At 41.2% G+C, this 19,407-nt stretch overlaps 1 protein-coding gene across 1 annotated transcript in view; it reads right to left on the bottom strand.

Moving 5' to 3' along the window:
• Positions 1-18,184, bottom strand: part of LTK (leukocyte receptor tyrosine kinase) — a 53,431-nt gene extending 35,247 nt beyond the window's left edge. The window contains exons 1-8 of the mRNA XM_009815562.2: positions 18,157-18,184; positions 16,901-17,014; positions 12,557-12,712; positions 11,682-11,904; positions 4,556-4,695; positions 2,405-2,542; positions 1,341-1,493; positions 230-330 (exon numbers count right to left, since the gene is read on the bottom strand). Coding sequence (XP_009813864.2) covers positions 230-330; positions 1,341-1,493; positions 2,405-2,542; positions 4,556-4,695; positions 11,682-11,904; positions 12,557-12,712; positions 16,901-17,014; positions 18,157-18,184 — 1,053 coding nt within the window. The remainder of the gene's footprint in view (positions 1-229; positions 331-1,340; positions 1,494-2,404; positions 2,543-4,555; positions 4,696-11,681; positions 11,905-12,556; positions 12,713-16,900; positions 17,015-18,156) is intronic.
• Positions 18,185-19,407: the final 1,223 nt, after the last annotated feature.

Here is a 19,407-nt window from a genome sequence, read left to right as displayed (position 1 = left end):
CCATACTGAGGAGTTGATTTGGGGCTCCTGCTTTCACTTACTGGGGATGCACACCTCACATTTCCTTTCCAGTTTTCAACAAGTAGCTAGCTAGGGGGTATATACAACTCCTTCTGCTTTCCAGTGTTTTGTAGAGTGTGTAAAGGCACAGGAGAATGGGCTAATTGTTCAAACAGTGCCTACAGCCTGATGATTAACTCCACAAAGTTGCTAAGACAGAGCGATATACCTGGTAGTCTTCAGTAGCAATCCTGGCTGGCAAGCTGGTACTGTAAGCCTTGGCCATACCGCTCGTCTGATTGCTGTCTGCTCGCAGGTAGAGGAAGTGTCCTGTGAACAGAAAAGTGACTCAGAAAAGACAAGATGTTTCACTTTATTTTTTATAGTCTCTTGAAATAATTTAACATCATTGGTAGATTTCAGCAGCACGAAAGTCAACATCCCAAACCCTTTCCTGGAACACAAGTGCATAAACCTCAGACACCACTCAAGTATCTTCCCATACAGGAGCTCACATCAGTCTACAGTGAGCAGCCCTAATTCTTACACCATTAGCATCAATGACCCTTGCTGAGACAAACACTGGGCTGGAAGAGCTTACTTGTAGTTGTTGTTCCCAGGGACAGTTTATCCCAGCTCTCAAGAGACAAACAGGACATTCATATGGACACCCTTCATTTTGACAGGGAACTGTGAGGTAGGACTCATCTATGCTAACACTTCTGACTTTCAAGCTGAACACGTGAGGGTCTGGCCTCCCTCCTTATTTACCTGGCTGACAGTTCTGGGAATTTTCTGACTCTCTTTTTATTGTGGTATTCTATGGCACAGAATGTGTATGATCACTTGGTCTTGGGATATGCTTACACGTGATGCTCTTCCTAACCCACTGTCGAAGGCTGGCAAGGGTCTCCAAAAGATTTGTTTCTACAAGCTGCCTAGTTCTGTTGCACAATTTTTACTTTGTGATGCGATAGCTATCATGTTGCTACTGAAGTACTCTGCAATTGCATAGCTCATAAGAGGAAGAAAGAGGGAAGAGGTATATATAGACAAAAGAGAATTCATTATATAATTTTTTTAAGGTGAAGGAGAATCCTAGTCTCTGATAGTTTCGTGTTAACTTTGTTGCAGAACTTGTTTCATATAAAGATTTGAATCATGTTCAAAAGTTAATTTTAGCTACGTTTAAAGTTGTTATAGATAATACTGATGCTAAAGTTGATTTGGCAAATAATGTCAAAAATTTTAAACCAATTTAAAAAAACCTAAGTTCAAGGCTATTGTACATATACATACACACACACAGAGAAAGTGAGAGAGAACTATGAGGAACCTACCACCAGTGGCTTGCAAGGTAGACCCTGCAAATGAGTCATCTTGAATCATTTCAGTAAAGCCCCGAATAGACCAAGGAGATGCTGCCGTTTCATTCAGTGTCCAGCCACATGGACCCTCTTCAAAAGAGCAATGTGAGCCCTCTGGGAGACTGTCTACAATGGAGAATAAGAAAAAGCAGGAAAATAGGAGAAACTTGATTATGGAAGAACACAAACAGCAGCAAAAGTCAAAGCTCACTGTGGCTGTCTAAGCTACCCAACTTATGCTACACGGTTTTTCAATGTCAAAATATTAATAGGTCTCATTTGGTTATTTCCAGAGTCACCATCAGAAAGCCATCACTTTGCTTCTGGAGATATCAGAGACTTTGCAGTTCTGTCCTGCTCTAGATACTGTGCAAAACTGCTGCTCCCATAGTCTAAAGAATTGTAAATCACTGCCATATTTTTGTAAAGGCCTTGCTGTATATGAAATTGCAGGCATCACAAAGTTTTCTGTGTCCACTTAAAGGAGGGCCAATCAACAGATTATTTTAGATCTCTGCCACTGTACTTGCAACAAAGCTAAATGATGCTTCTTAGCACCATATATACTGAGTCAGGGGATTTCTCTGTCATGATGTGCAACATGAGCTCTGAACTGGGATCTTGGAGGGACAGATTTATGATTGTGTTGGTGGCTGGCACTAGAAACATGATCAAGACCTTCCACAGAAGGGAGGTTCAGACCTGGGGTCCAGAAGAATTTCTCACCCAGCTGTAGTCATGTAAATAAGGTTTTGCCTTTCTCTGAAGTAGCAGTAACTACGAAAGGCAGGTCATTGAGCTCCTTACTGCAATATTTAAAAAAAAACAAACCAAAAAACCCAAATCCATTTCATCCTATATAGGGTGAATTTTCAAAGAGAATCTTGGTATCCAATTAATATAAATAGGCTAAATTAATTCAGGAGGCAAAATACTGAATTAATCTACAGATGGAATCAATTTAACTTATTTTTCATTCTAAATTATTTCTACTAATGGGATGAAGGTTCCCACGAAGTGCCATGCCACATACTCACCACACCTCACTCCTTCTTGTTCTTCGGCAGGGCAATCACTGATAAATTCACAGATTTGTAGGTGGCTGACACAGCCTCCATGAAGGCAGGGGAAGGTGGAGCCTTTGTCATATATAGAAAGATCTTGGTTTTCTTTATCTAAAGGAAAAAAGAGAAAGAAGTCCAGACATGAGTTAGCAGAATGTGTATGACTCTTCATGTGTATCAGCCTTCACATGTAGGACCTCAGAAAGTGTCCTTTGGGTGATAAATGATACTCACCTCTGCTTTTTACCATGTAGGTTTCTATCCAGCATGAGATTCCTGCAGATCACCTCAGCTCTCATGGAGACCAAATTTATTGCTCCTTTCTCTCTCATGCACTGTCCTCTGCTGTGTTTGTGCTATCTTTAGATAACCGCCTTTTTTTTTTTTTTTTTTTTTTTTTAAAATGAAGGACCTTGTCCTTTCCTACCACGGTGTACTCCTCAGTTCCGCACACGTGACGGCACCTGCCAGGCAGCTGTGGCATGCTGCATGACACTCTACTGCTGGAGGCAGAGATACCCACTTAGCTCTGGTCTTGACAGACACATTGCTATACCCTATTGAGACTCAGGCTTAACTAACACTCGTGCTGCTGACACGTTTCTGTGCCAGCTCTGTGGCATCCAGCCCACAAAGAGAGCTGCTTCCCCAGCAAGTCGGCTCACTGTGCAGGAACTTTAGCTAGCCCTAGCTAGCCTAGTCAGCTATACTCCGGGAGCGTTTGACTGACTGCCCAGGCACCCAGCAACCAGGATGAACACAATTTTTAAACCTGATATTTCCCCAAAAGCTTGACTCTTAATGCACCCAGCCTGTTCTGTGGATGTGTGTGTGCACGGGTCTCTTATTGACCTGCAGGTTTGTGTAGGTGTCTTCTGGACCTGCTTCCCTTTAGCAGAGCTCTGCACAGAAGTTCCACTGGGATTGTTACTGCTCTGGAAAAAATGCAAAAGTTAGGGAACCAATTCCAGAAGCAAGAGAAAAGGACACCTCTGCAGCAATCCAGATAGACAGTCTGAAATAGTATTTCTTCATGGCACTGTGTTGTGCTGGGTACATGCATCAGCTTATTTAGGGACTGTTTAGGGGTGTTTAGCATAGTGCTTCAGGCTGTATGCATCCCCTCAAAACTCCCTGACTGTCAAAAAACCCATTGCATTAAAAATATAAGATTTGTTAAATTAAATGATTAATAACTGCAATAAAATTAAATCTCTAATATGATCAAAACCAGTCTCATGATATATTATGAAATAGCTGTGAAACCAGTATTCTCTCTTTACATTTGAAGCTTTTGACATTACATTCCAAGCTATTTCTACAGTGTCTGCAAAATGGAGGCAATAGCATTATATTAATGCACAAAAACCAGGAAGTGAAGACGATTACGTCTCCAACCTGCAGGCTGCCTGTGCCGACAGACTCTTGTACTTCCAAGAAGCCTAAATGACATTAGCAAGGTTCTGCACAGCTACTGAGGATCATTTGCACGACATTCACAACAGGACTGTAAGTGCCAGGTAAAACTGAGGATTTCTGAGCTGAGCACTCAGTACTTTGGAGAAAATAATTACATTCCGACTATTTTCATTTTAAACAGAAGTTCTCAGCCTGGCAGTAGCAAACAGATCCCATGGAGCGCAGATCAATGTTTCTTTTCTTTATAGATTTGAAAGATAGAGGCCCAGTATGGAAAAGGCTTTGTTGACACAGGGTAGCCTTTTGTTCTTGATTATTTAAGGAAAAAAATATTAAATGCTAAAATAATCTAGGCAAAGAGACTTTTTTCCATCCCTGTTGCTGGATGCAGCATAAGCCCTGTTGTTTTCTCATACAAAGATCAAGCAAAGCAAATCTGAAAAGCAGAGAGGATAACTTAAATCAGTTCTATAATCCTGAGCTTCAACCCTGCCTTCGGAGCATGTAAACACGCGTGCACACACATAAAACACATGCAAATGTGACCCTTGACAGGTAAGCACTGCCAAAAACCCCAGAGGAGACTCAGCTTTCATTTATCTCCCATCTGACTGACTCCCTGATCACACTCATCAATTTTGGTGAGGATGCTGCTCTCATTTCGACTGCATTTGTTATTCCAAACCTGCCTGTACTGCAACATACCATGAAAGCAGTTCCTGAGTTGCAGGGAGCCCACTGCCAGTAGTCCAACCTCTTGTGCTCCACAGTTTGAATACAGCAAGGTGATTTTAAAAGGTCTTTCTATTCGGCCAATCTGGGCCATCAGGTATTTCCATTTCATCCTGGAAGACAACAAAGAGCTATCAGCCATACACACAGCACACTGTGGAGTCCCTAGCATAAAGATTCTGCACCGTACCAAAAAGAAGTAATAGTATTCACATGGGGAATAGATTGATGAATGTAAACTCCAACATAACAAACAGGTGTTAATATAAAACAAGTGATGTTCAGCCTACCAAGCTCATGTTCAGTTATCTTTGCTGCAGATCCTATTGCTAATGAGGAACAGATCCAACCATTCCCAATGATTCTTCAGTTAAAATGGGGCTTAAATTATCACTAATTTTGTACACACACCCCCGTATGTGCCTTCCACATATATGTCTGTGTTCTGTTTGCTCTTGCAAGTACAGCTCAACCAAGCAGCTGCACAAGTCTCTGGATCTCCTCAAGCTAACACTGATATTGTATATTCTGGAAGTAAGTGTCTGGCCCTGAACGTTTCTTCATTGCGTCAAGTGCGAGAACCTTTTTCTGCGTGTTCTCTATCTAATCTCCCAGCTTAACAAGCTAGAGTGCACCCACAAAGCAAGGGGAAGAAGAGAAAAGGTGTTCCAGAAAATGCAGATTGCTCTGGCAATTTACATTTCACCACAGAACAAATGCCATAGCCCCTAGACAGCAAAGGTTTCTCAACTGTGCAGCACTTGTGGCAGTTCAGAGAAAGACAGATGGTTCCATGCACTCTAATTTTAAAGATGGTTGTTAGGCATCAAAAGCTAAACAGAGAGAAACAAATGGGTATTTTCAAAGTACCTCACTCAAATCAGTCTGATGGAAGTCAGGGTATCCAGGTTTCATTAAAACAAATCCAGCAGGACTCTTAAAAAACTTTTTATTTTAAAAACTGTCCTTCTACCTCACATTAACAAGACAATAAAATCCAGTTAAAACTGTAAGTTACTATTTTGTAAAGGAGTTGTAGCAAGGATAGTGACAAAGGAATCCTTGCTCTAAGCTCTTTTCTGAAAAGAGCACCAGGCAGAGATAAATTTACCCATACCCTACATGCTGCTGATGTTGCTGGGGGCACCCTGGACGAGTGACTCTAAGTCAGTGCCACTGGGATGATAAGGAGGCCAGGCCACAGTGTGAAGACATGTTGCTCCGGCTCTGCTCCTTGTATTACTTTTTCATTTGGGAAATGCATTCAGCTGCCATGAAGCGATCATCTAGCCCTTGTCTTGCACCGGAAACGCATTAGAAGGCAACTCCTGGACAACAAATACATCTCTACTGGGCACAAAATGAAAATCACAGACCACCTAATTTGCAACTTGCAAAAAAACCCAAAGCAACTTTAATTGTTTATCACCCTCTCCACTTTTGCTTGCCACTGATTAGTTACTTAACTCATTCTTCCCTCACAAACCAACTATATACCTTTTTCTGGCAAGAGTTTCTTACTATCCCTTCTATGGCATCTCCCCATCTTCCACTTTCACCATTGTAAACACACATAAATACCCACAAATACGCTAAACTCATCTGAAGTTGAGCTCCTTTTATCAAGATGACCCTATTTCTCCCATTTCCTGTCCCATCATGTCATATTCAATAGCTCAATATAATTTAATTCAGCTTCAGAAATCTCCAGCCCTGAACCACAACCGCACCATCTCTACTACCCAACAAAGAACAACTGCTTCGCTTTCATTTTGTATTACAGTGCAGCTTCAGGATTGTCCAACACTTATAAATATATCTTACAAATACACCTATAAATATATCCCCCCCATCACACTATGGGACAACATCCAAGAGCGTTCAGCACTGACCTAGAACTGAATCACTTCTGCTACATGACACAGCTTTGTTCATCACTCCATTGCATCCTGTTGGCCACAAAAATCAATGGGCCTTAATCAAATTGGTTCAACGAGCCACTGAAAGTAAGGACAGTCTTTAAATCTTTTTAATTTACCTATTAAGCATACTAGACCTTCCAAGCACTGACACATAGTTCTAGTACATCCACCAAGTTACAACCCACCCCTCAGCTGAGACACCACAGTATTGCCAGTGTTATCACACCCCTGAGTGCAGGAACCTGTAGCACACAGCCTCTGATTCACAACCGATGTTATATTTAGAGGGAGCAACTAAAGAGATTACTGCCCCACAGCTGAAAACAATGACTAGTTCAGCTGCTACACCTTAATCCTACATGGGTTATGAGCCAGACACTTTGGAACTTGCCATTTATAGCCTGATATATCAAAATAAATGAAAACCACTGGTTATCTAAGTCAACAAACCAACCTCTGAATTGTCACAACTGAGAAAGACACTCTGTCCATTCTGCCGCCCTCTCTGCTAGGAGAACTGTGGCGTCTGGTAGAAGAGCAAGGCCACTATCTTAAACCACTACTTGTGTGGACTGGCAGCTCTTCTGAGTCAGAGCCCTAAGGTCCCATGAAACATTCTAGTTCTGTGCTGAAATTTGACTCCATTTATAACACCACAGGAAAAGCTGGCAAGCATCCAGAGACCACAAAAACGACAAGTAGCTTTGCATCACCCAGAATACTTCTGTGTACAGAGTCTCATCACCATCAGGGTATTCCCCTTCAGAGAAACCCTCCAACCCAAGATGCAGCTGCAGCAAGATTTCTAATGCTGTAAATAATTACACCACCTTTGCTTGGTCCCACCATCCAAACAGGGGCTAGTCAGAGCCAATTTAATTTTCTTAATGGAATCAGGAACGAAGCCCATTGTCGCTCTAGCAGAAGATGGATCATTGCAGCAGGCTTCCAGATAAGACAAGCTTGGCAATACCTTTACTATTGATTTTATGTCAAACCAGATCTCAAGTAATGAGGTAATATTACTCTTCTTCTAAATAGAGATGTTAAAATTGATCTGTATGTATCGAAGGGCTATCAGAGTCTGACATAATTTTGAGAAATTTGCATGGATAGAAAGTTTGGAGTTGCAAGCAACCTGATGCTTAAGGCAAGAGAATTCAAGATTCACCCTGCAAACCTATAATTTAAATTTTTGATCTGTATTTTCAATTTTTGATTTTCATTAGCTTCTCATTCTCTGCCGAGCAAAAGTTTTCCTCCCCATCCTTACCAATCCTTTCTATGCCATGCTTTTCCATATCCAACAAAGGTAACTTATCATTAATTTTAAGAAAGACTATTTTAATATTAAGAACCACTGTTTCTTCATTAAGGGTTAAAAATTTAATAAAGCTGAACAGGAAAGCTGAAACCTTTTCTGAATTAATGGGGACTCAAAGCATGGGTTATTGCACAAAGGTATGTATGATAAATGCTTCTAGGCTCAATCAGTGAACATCCAAATGAGAAGCTTCACATTACTCTTCTACATACAGGAAGTTGTTATCTGCAAGTCTTCACAAACTTCCAGTTCTAGCCATTGGACTTAAAAGGAAATAGATGAGAGAGCAGAACACATGCCTATCCCTCTGGCCTTCACCAACCAGTTAGAGGGTTCTTATTTGACCCAGTGTATTTTTGGGTGCAATTTCAACAGAAGCATGAGGGGCAGTAAATCATACTCCCAGATTAGTGTTCAAAAATCATAGTCTGTTATAACAGCTGGACAGCCTCTCCTTTCCTAGCTGCATTTTTTTAATCAAAATGGCTGTGCTCATTGTTGTCAGTACATATTAAGCATTTTCTGAGGACGCTTACCAGACTACTCCCTTTCAAAGGCTTATGTAGTTGGACACCTAATTTATGAAACCCAAATGACCATATGTGTTTCTAGACATTGAGATTAGCTATATGGCAATGTTTCCATGTACAACAGTAGAAGTTAAATAACTTTTACGGATAAAACCAACCACATCAGTAGAACAGAAGTGTCAAAGATACTAAGTTTCCACTAGTGTCTCAGAAGCTGGCAGGGCATTTTAGCACCCCCCGCACCCCCCCCCAGAAAAAAGGGGGAAGACACAAAAAACTAAGCAATGATTGTTTTGTGAGGTTGGCTAACTGAAAACCCATGTGTGCACATTGCCGAGAACTTTTTGCTTTTTGACCTACCAAGACTATCATGGCTAGTGCCTTATGTATCAGAAAGAAAACAGAACAAAATCAACTTGGCTTATTGACCACGGAAAAGGAAAAGATTATCCCTGCCCCAAGTGATGCTTTTTTATTTTCACTGAAGTGTGAGTACTTAGAGTTGAAAGAAAATAGCTCCTTACCAAAACAGATTCAGCTGACAACACTGAAATAACTGTGGTCAACAACACACACAAGCATGTGAAACCGTTCAAAACAAAAGCACCCAGGACTCAGAAGACTTTTCAGCTGTGACTGGTTCTGGGCCTGTGTGGTAAAGAGGGAAAAGGTGGGATAAGCAAAATAGTAAAAAAGACTTTAGATGTGACCTGAACAAGCACCGTAACTGTAACCCTGAGAAAGTGAAGACAGCTTTCTAAGCCAAGTGCCAGATGAAGAAGGCTTGGACTTGCAAACAAAGATGTTTGAGCTCTACTAAGATAATGAGAAATATAATTTTTAATGTTTTTTGTAAATATATAGATTTTCAAACCCCTCACTCCCTCAGTGGTTCTCCTTCTAATGGTAGTAACTCAGAATAACCACACCCTGTAGGTGTGGTATGTAACAATAAATACTGTGACTTTGCCCTACTTGTTCAGAGGATATGGTGTCTGAAGGTCCATTTGTTTCTTTGTTTTTTCACTAAGGTACATGTGTGAAGAAATGAGTGGCAGCTTCAATACTACCAAATTAATGATAAATCCTAGTAGTTAGTGAGATGGACAGGACAACAACCTTCTCTCAGGCATGACATGTATCTAAGCTTTTGGGAACTGTGTAGCTGATGGATCCTGAAGGAGGAAACACCATCAGGAGAAGACTTCTAAGTCCAGAAAGAGGACTGTTCACTGAAGTGGTCTGGTGCAGCTGGAACTTATGATGAAGTATAGCTTGATCCTGGAATTGAGAGGTGACAGAAGGGACTGATGCAGGATTTTCTGGAGTGCCCGATTATCTGAAAAAGTGACACCTAGCCTTTTTTCTATATCTAAGTTTCTGCTCTGGTCTCAAGATAATCCCTTGGTAGCAACTGTCAATGGTTAAACTATGTACTACACATAGGCATCTATCTCAAGGTCATTTGCTTATTGTCCTCCTTGTTCTGCTCTAAATAGTGCAGCAGTGTTCGGTTAACACAGAAAAGCTTGTAGAACTCCCACTCCCTATGGAACCCCCCCGGAAAGCAGGAACGCTTCAGGATGTCCTCTCCTCTTAACAACCAATGTTGTTAAGATCTTAATCATGAGGTGATGTTCGTTTCAGACTACCTGCCTAGTAAGAAGCAGCTCAATCGCTGTGTTAGAAATAAATTTTGTCCTGCCTGCAGGCTCAGATTTTTCTGGAATTGTGCAGAGATTTAGAGTCTTCCTGTAAAGAGGGGGAAAAGGAAGGGTATTTGACCTAACATGGTTCCTAACTCTGTTTTGTCTCTGTTCCTTCCCCTCCTTTCTATCTTGATTTAAAACAGGACTCAGTCACTTTCCATCTTTAAAACCTTAATACTAGACCCTCTGAGCTTACCAGTGTTTCATTTCACTAAGAAAAAGTAATAGCAGTGTCTATGCCAACTTCCAGTAAAGCTAACTCCATTCTAATAAATCTAAATGCCATCACTTTTAGAGAGATGATAATCTTGATTTCACGTAGAATTGCTTTGCAATGCTCAAATAACCTGTTAAACAACATCTATGATCCATTCCAGAGATGTGGCAGTGATTGTGATCAAAGCCTGGTCTGGCCAGCTAGGTATATCAAAAGGGTATTTTATGAGTTTGTACAGGGGAATGGAGCTGTGGCTGCAGTTGCAGAGGCTTGTCAAATACTCAAAGCAGCAAGGGCAGTTAGAGGTAAAAAAAGGACATTAGAAACTGATCCCAGAAAATGCAACAGATTACTTGTGAAATTGGCAAAAAGAAGGGGAAGGAGTAGCCAGGAAGGAAGTGAGCAATAGCTAAAAGCAAGAGAGAGAGGGAGGGATCTGAAAGAAAATAAATACGTTTTTTAGTCAAACTCTGCTATCTTTGGCTGACCAGGAGTCTTGGCTACAGATCTCCATGGCAGTCTGGGGAGTGCCAAAGAATTCCAAGAAAACAAGAACTGGGATCTATTGCTTAAGTTCTTCATGGGAGTCAGTCAGGTGATGGAAATAAAAAGCTCTGTTGTGTGTCTGACCCAGGTTCTTAAAAGGCAGATTGCAGCAAAAGAAAAACAAGCACATGGAAAATGGCAAAATCAGATGACACGTGGACTTTTCTCCTCCTTTTCCTGTTGTGATTCCTTCCCTTTGCCCATTTCTCCTCCTTACTGCATTCTGCTACACGCAGGAATAAAAAAGTAAAACACTGGGAAGATCAAAGAGAAGAGAATACAGGGCAAGATCCAGGGTTGCTGCATGTCATTTTTTTGTCTTCACCTCTTCTCACCTCTAGCCTCTGTTTTTCCCCTCCCTGAACTCTACAAATGAAGAAAAAGAGGATGCTCCTGAACTTAGCAGATAGAAGGAGGAAATTACAAAAGAGGTAAAGATAAACCGACCTCAGAATGGGAAATGTGACCCTTGTAACAATGATAGGACCCCTTGAGTACTTAGAGATATCAGTCACGTTGCCAAGGCAGTCTTTGGACTGAGTGCATTTTCCAGCTACAGTCCTAGCATCAGTGAGAGAGTCAACCACTCTTGACCCTTCCCAATGTGAGGGAAGAAGAGCGAGTCCTAAGCAAGTGTGTTCTTTGCAAAGGGGACACACAAAACCTGGGTCTGTTACAGACATCCTGTCAGGAAGCTGCATGCTTCAGTCCTGACAGTTCTACCTTCATTTTCTGCTGTAACAGCAGCAATGATTTCAAGAAGGGAGAAGACACTGATAAACAGTGGCCTGGAGGCTCTCCACCCTACCCTGCAATTCAAAGTCTAAACAGCTGCAGATTGATTGTCTTACCCGGCATCCTCCTCATGGCCAACTCTCAGAGAAATTATTATATTTCTGTTTGTCTCCACATATCTGATTTCAACTGTGAACCTCTGGAGGAGAGGAACAGCATCCTGTGAGTATATGGCCAGTTCCAGCAAGCAAGAGTCCAAGCTCCCAGGCAGGATGGGGCTATGCAGGCTGAACTCACATCTATCTGGGAGCCTATTGGTGTTCAGGAGGAAAATGTCCCCTGTGAGGAAAAAAAGAAAAAAAAAAAAAAGAAGAGACACACAGTGTGGATGGAAGAGAGATATTAAGAGGAAAATGGATGAGGAGTTTGAAGAAAGGAATGATGAGAAGAAAGGAGAGGACTATGCACAAAACCCCAAAATAACAGAAAGTAGAGAAAGGACAATAAAGTAAAAATGAGGGAAATAAGTAAAGAAGTGTTAGAAAGAATGAGAAGAAAAGAAACCAAACAAAGCAGAGTGAAGACATGTCCAACAAAACAAAAGCCAAAGACTTTGCAAGTCAGACAGCAGACCCATGGAGCCAGCCCTGGCTTTTAAAGGGTTGAGTTTCCTAAGAAAAACCCAGTGTCTTAGCAAAAGTAGCTTATCCTAAAACAGGGAGATACAAAGGGAGTATATAAGGGGGCTGGCTGTATACGGGGTACATGCTTACACAACTCAGGCGGTACACATACATTATATTGCTCTCAGTGACTCTTGGGCACTGACAGCGCACTTACGAGTTGTGCACCACAACCAGCATATGGCAGTATTTTTAGTGACATGTGCCTGAGGCCTCAGCCTGCTGGCTCCTGCTGCTGCCACCCACAGCTGCCACCAGTGCTGGGAGAATGCAGATGTCCATTCGAGGGGAACTGTAACTCTGCCTACCTTCAACATCTCCACGGGAGGAACTGTTTTCCAGAAGCAGCTGTTGCCTCTCCTGAGACAGCAGGACACCAACTGAAGATAACACCCAGTCCGGTTTTCCAAAATTGTCTGTAGACGTCACCCATGAACAGCTTGAGCCGATGGTACAAGAGATTTCTGTTATGAGAAACCAAAGGTTTCATTGAGGCCTTACCCTGTTCAAGGGGCAGGGGTGATGCGGGCACATGAATAAGCAGATCTACAGTGTATGGGGGCTGTCTCTCCCAAGAAATGGAACAGGTGAAGGGAAAAAAGAAAGTATGTCTTGTGCAATAACAACAGAGTCTCTCCCAGGGTGGGTGCAGTAACATGCCAGAAAGAAAAACAACCCTGCAAATTCTCGGCAGGTGTAAATCAGCATCCTCCCACTGGCATCAACAGTGAATTTACAGCAGTGGAAGGTCTAGCCCACGTGTACATAGAATCCTGAATGAGAGTAATGCCTAGTGCGGCAAGGATATTGAAAATGTATGGATTTAGCATTTTGGCAGAGAAGAACAAATGAAACTCTAAGGTCAGCCTTCTCAGCAATAGAAAGAGCTTGACAGGGTCTCAAGCAAAATAGCTGAGCAATGCAAGCTTTACATATTTTTTATTATTTTGTTTTAAACAGTTTTGTTTTCCTCCAGCAGGATAGACAAGACCAACCTCTTAACAAACTCCAGAGTCCATTCACAGCATTGAGAACACTAGATCATCCTGACCAGAATTTTTCATAATCAGCATATTATAAACCAGACAAGAAGTAATTCCCTGTTCTCTCATCAATCTAATATAAAATCCCTGAAGGGATGTTAGCTGCACAAAGCTCTCCCACACAGCGTGGGGCTGAATAGATATGGTAAGCTGATATTAACGTGCATGACATTTATTTTCAGTAGTAATAATAATATTACAGTAATAACTGGAGGACCCCAGGCCATATGAGAAATAATAAGAGACTAAACATTCATATTTGGCATCCTGACGTTCAGAGGGTATTCAGACCTTGCAAACATGCAGGACATAATGTTATGCCTTTGGTAGCTCTATTCCTGGGGAGGAGAAAAGACAGGTATAAAGAACAGAATTAAGGTCAGGGATATAACAAGGATAGGTGGTTGCACAGGCAACACAGGTGGGGCAGAAATAAAAACATTAGAGCCTCCAGAAGATTGGCTATACTTTAACTAAACTTTCAGAAAAAAAAGAAATGGAAGCATCTTTTGCATGCAACAGCCGAAGTAGCCAAGTTTTCCTAAGTTAATTGTAATTACTTTTTTTTTTTTTTTTTTTAATAAAACAGCAGCCAGCGTGCAGGGAGAAGAGAAACACAGATGTTACTGAGTTCCACATCACTGTGGCTTGTGACAGGCTGCGAGCTCACACCTGAACACACATCCTCCCCAGCCCTGTCTGGCCAGCTTGCCACTGGAGGTTACTGCCTCTCTCAACCTACCAGCTGGGCCAACCACCTGAATAGCCCGTCTCACCAAATCTGTACAGCTTAGCATCAGTCTACTGCGCTGTTCAGCCCATTGATTTTAAATGGGAGCCACAAGCAGGTGAACTGTCAAATTGTGCATGTGCGTATGCAATGCCACCTTGCAGCAGGGCACAGGAAGGAGGACACTAGCCACTCTCCTGGCTCTGCTGGATCTAGGGAAAGATGTCCGTGATGATCCAGTATAACAGCTTTAGGGATCTCAATAGCTCAGAAACTCCATGGCTGTGTGAGACAAAGCAGAGTCCTGATCCAGACCTGCTGTGCTGTTTCAAATTTATTAAAGTTTGACAGGTTAACTGAATACCCACAGACTTATTGTCAGTAGTAGTAATAATTTTATCAGGTAAAAATCTAGTTGGTCATAAAACCCAGAAAGCAATTTCTCTCACAACAGCATGACAGTGCACGAGAGCAAAGTGAGAGCTCAGGGAAGAAAAAATTCCTTTTCTTTTTTAAAGAGAGGATTACTTGAAACTAGTATTTATGACAAAATCATTTCATTAAATCTTAACAATTCCCCTGCTTGCAGCAGCAAGGACTGTACCAATGCAGACTTAATCCTTAGAATGTGCCTCACATAACAAAGCAGTTTGCAGCTCAGATCAGTGAACACACCTTCTGCTTCAAAAGCACCTAATTCCCATACTCTCCGGGCTATATAAAGCCTATCTGCCACAACCTGAGAGGATCTAAATGCCTGGAAGGAGAGTCTGAAATACATCAGAGAAGTTGTTGACATCTGGTAAAAAAAGGCCTCTGAGCTTTCTGGCATTGTGATAGAAAGATCCATCAACAAGAAACTGTTGTTTAGCATAAATCACAGAGGAAAAGAACTGGGTACACTCATGTGGTCACGGTATAAGAGAACACTGAAAGCTGCAACCTTTGGCACTACTGTGTACCACCTTACACATGCTTCATATTTAGCTTTGCTTAGCACCTATGAACCTGGAGAACTTCAAGCGTAGGTCCCCAGAAAGGCAAAACGTGACAGAAATGAAAGGGAAAAAAGTAAAATAGAGAGAGAAATATATCTATATTACTACAATCAGCAAAGGACATATTTTAAGGTGTTACAAAAGTGCTCTGAAGAAGTTTAGATTGAAGAAAGCTCATGGACAGTCACAGGGCATGTCAGAAAGGAGGTTCACACTTTAAAGAATTAGATACCGTCTGCAAGGTGGTACTGTAAGGAACTCCTCTCTGGCAAGTCTAGGTCACCTTGCCACCTCCTGTGAGGAATGCATGTGACTTTTCTAGCATGCACAGGCCTTTTTTTCTTGTTTAGCGTCTTCATTAATGACCTGGACCGAAGGGGCAGAGTGCACCCTCAGCAAGTTCACAGAGGTACAAAAGAGGGAGGAGCAGCTGACACAGCGGATGGCTGTGCTGCCATTCACAGCAGCCTGGACAGGCTGGGGATTGGGACGATAGGAACCTCTTGAAGTTCAACAGAAGGAAATGCCAAGTCCTGCACCTGGGGAGAAATAACCCCTGGCACCAGTACATGCTGGTAGCTGACTGGCTGCAAAGCAACTCTGAAGATAAGGACTTTGGGGTCCTGGTGGACAACAAGCTGTCCTTGAACCAGCAATGCACCCTTGTGACAAAGAAGGCCAACAGCCTTCTGGGCTGCATTAGGAAAAAACATAGCCAGCAGGTCAAGAGAGGTGATCCTTCCTCTCTGCTCAGCACTGGTGAGACCACATCTGGAGTACTATGCCCAGCTCTGGGCTCCCCCATGCAAGAAAGATATGGACTTACTGGAACAAGTCCAGCATAGGTCCACAAAGATGACTGAGGGACTGGAGCATCTTTCATAAGAGGAGAAGCTGACAGAGCTGGGACTGTTCAGCTTACAGAAGAGAAGGCTCAAGGGGATTTTATCGATGTGTACAAACACTTGATGGGAGGGAATGAAGAGGAAGCCAGACACTTCACAGTAGTGTCTGCTGACAGAAGAGTAGGCAATGGGCACAAATTAAAAAAAAAAACAGGAAGTTCAATATGAACACAAGAAAACACTTTTTTACCATACGAGTGGTCAAACACTGGAATAGGTTGCCCAGAGAAATTGTGCAGTCTCCATTTGTGGAGATATTCAAAAGCCATCTGGACATTGTCATGGGCAACAGGCTCTAGCTGACTCTACTTCAGCTGGGGGGTTGGACCAGACGATCTCAAGAGGTCCCTTCGAACCTCAACCATTCTGTGATTATTTCACTAAATGAAAAGGTGTCACTTCCATTTCCAAGTTTCCACACCACTGATCGCAACTGGTTCATGTCTCCTGGGCATTTATAAAGTACAGTGTTTGCTACATCTATCCTGGCACCAGAGTAAGACCAAATTCATCCTACCTATCTCACAAGCATTTTGTTCAGCTCACTGGGCTTTTATAATGCTTAGAAGAAGAAAACTCCAGTTGAAAAAAAACCTTCATTCGGTATCAATAAAGGTCATTTGTTCTATAGTTGCTGGAAAGTAGGTCCATGAATTAGCTTTTATTTCAAGAACTCCCAAATCCAAATCTGGTGTATTTCACTGTGCTAATGGAGAAGATTATTCTTATAATTTTCTTTGGTTTTTTCATGATTTTTTTTTTCTTCTTTTTTTCTGTGTTTTGTTTTTGGGTTTTTTTATAAGGAAGTAAGGGATTCCCTTATGGTTACACTGGCCTTTTAGAGTCATTGCTCCATTTCCAGTCAGAAAGCCAGTGACACAGCTTTCTGGTAAAGGGTCCTTGTGACTGCCAGTATCTCTCTTGCACCTAGATTCTGAAGCAGAAATAAGGATGTAAGGACTAGGACTTGTAGTACCTGGTTTAGAAGGCTGATGCAATGACACCATCCTGTTTTTTATCAGAGAGAGCTTCTGAGGTGGATTTGGTGAAGAAGAGTTTTCTTCATGTGATCCAGAACAGGAGACAACAACTATAACAAAACAAAAAGAACAGGGGAAGAGTTTGGTGTTTCTATAAAAAAAAGTGCTCCCGTATTGTTAAACATGAACATATATTCAACAAAGCCCTGTTATATTACACCCACCCTCGTTACAGTGTACTGGTGCAGTACGGTCCTGATGATGTTTCAAAATAGCCCTATCACTTCCCAGAACATAACTACAACAAAATACTTTCCTTACTAATGTGTTCTTTCCTATTCTTTATTCACCCCCATTTTTACCAGTATATAACCTTTAAAGAGACACTGTATATTCCAGTATGCCCATGTTGCAGTAACAGTATATCTAGCTGCCTGCCAGCAACTACACCTCTAAAGCATTCATGTTGGATGGAGTTTTGAGCAACCTGATCTAGTGAAAGATGTCCCTGCCCATGGCAGGGGGATTGGACTAGATGATCTTTAAAGGTCCCTTCTGACCCAAACCGTTCGATGATTCTATGATTAGAGAAAGAGCTCAACTGTAAAATATGTTAGCTATGCTATACAATACATGGCATGGATTTATCAGCAATCTTTTGGGAGGACCTGAATAAGTGCTCTCATCTTCACCACATAAGAACAACGCCCCATCTGAAACTAATGCTAATGAAACCTTTGCATCATTGCACATAATCAGAGAACAGATTTCTTTCTTACTGCCAGGCATGAAGCATGGATTTTCAAAGGAATCAGGTAACTTTCTTGTGTCTGATATCTAGTAATACATACTCTCTCCAATACCCTTCTTATTAATCTGCCTGCACTGCTCTGTCTCAGGGATCCCTTTGTCATGTATCTATAAAAACCTTCATTGATAACTGTGATATTTGATCATAATTATGACACCAATACATACACATTCATGCATTTTTATTCAGAACAAATCTTAGACTGCTAATGTAAAGTTCGGTTGTGCTGGGGAAAAAAAAAAGACCAAAATCTCACAAGATATAAAAGGCCATAGAAATTATTTCCTGCTTCACTAATATGAATATTAAATCCAGCATGCTAAGATTAGCTGGTTTTAAATGGAGGTGTTCTTCTGGATCAAATTTTTGCTATTCAAAGTAAAACAAATTTACCAAAATTATTATTCAGCGTAGTACTTCTGACAATTAAATATTCAGTACCTTCTGACTTCTCTTTGGAACAACTCATATCAACAATGGCTTTTTTATTTAATCTGTGCATGTGAAAATACACAAGTCCCAAACTAAGAATGCAGTAATCTCTATTTAAGCTTGCCCCTGGTCTTTTCTTTTCTAGGAATCATAAACAAGTTGACCAGAACAAACATATTTGTTTTCAAAAAGTGTTCAAAGACAGACAGATGCAAAGTGAGTTGCTTTCAAACCTCAGCCATGTGGGTTATGAATTCAGCAATATAAAAATGTGAAATCATGTCAGAGGAGACCGAAATCCTATTCACATGAATTGCAGTGGAAACAAAAATGTATATACATGCCATTGATAACAGCTAAGATATTCTCAACAGAACTAATCTGAACAGTAACATTATGAAAACATACAGAAGGATCTAGAAAAAGAAAAACAAAAAAATGCAAAACCCAAAACATATGTTCAACTTTTTCAAACTTACCACTCTCTTTAGTTTTTGAGCAATACCTGGTCTGATTTTAAACTGCTAAAACAATTCTCATTTTAATGTATATGACAATGTGCATCACACAGTGAGTAAAATGCTGTGAAATGTTTCATACTATGAAACTGCTGTATCCTACCATCTTTTATTATAGTACTGAAGACAGCCATCAGTCTTCATGTGATTCCAAGGAAAGGATAACTTTTAGAACAGAACAGCATCATGCTGCAGCAGACACATGCTGTACTGGTGATAGACCTGTGGTCTCCACAGACCAACTGTCAAACACTACAATTTTTCCTGCCTCTGTGTTCAAATATGTAGGGACATTTATGTTTGAAAAACTGATTCTGCACTGTATAAAAACTCTGACATTGGTCTGCTAAGTAAGTTATCTTCAATAATGGGATGAAATCCTCAAAAAGAATGTGAATTCTTGTTTGGCCAGCTTTATGAAAGGCTTGCCTTTTTTGGCTTGCCTTATGAATAACAATGGGGGAATCTCTTCATAAAACTGTCCAAAAAATCCATGCTACAAATCAATCACATATTGCAAACAAATCTATTTCACCATATTAAAAGAAATTCTGCTGTGGAAAGAGAATAAGACCTTTACACAACTTGAATCTGCTCCTCCCAACTTATGATCTGTGTCTGTGGAGATGTTGTTCAGTTCTGTATCTCCCTATCTTTGTTAAGCATTGCTGTAGCTTCAGTATATGCTTCCCTCAGGGCTTTCTGTAAAGTCTGTTCCACCCACTCATCTCCTCACATGCTC

This window comes from Gavia stellata, chromosome 7 (genome assembly GCF_030936135.1).
Source record: "Gavia stellata isolate bGavSte3 chromosome 7, bGavSte3.hap2, whole genome shotgun sequence".
Classification (NCBI taxonomy): domain Eukaryota; kingdom Metazoa; phylum Chordata; class Aves; order Gaviiformes; family Gaviidae; genus Gavia; species Gavia stellata.
The sequence above is the reverse complement of the archived record's forward strand: the minus strand, read 5'-3'. Positions and strand labels throughout refer to the sequence as shown.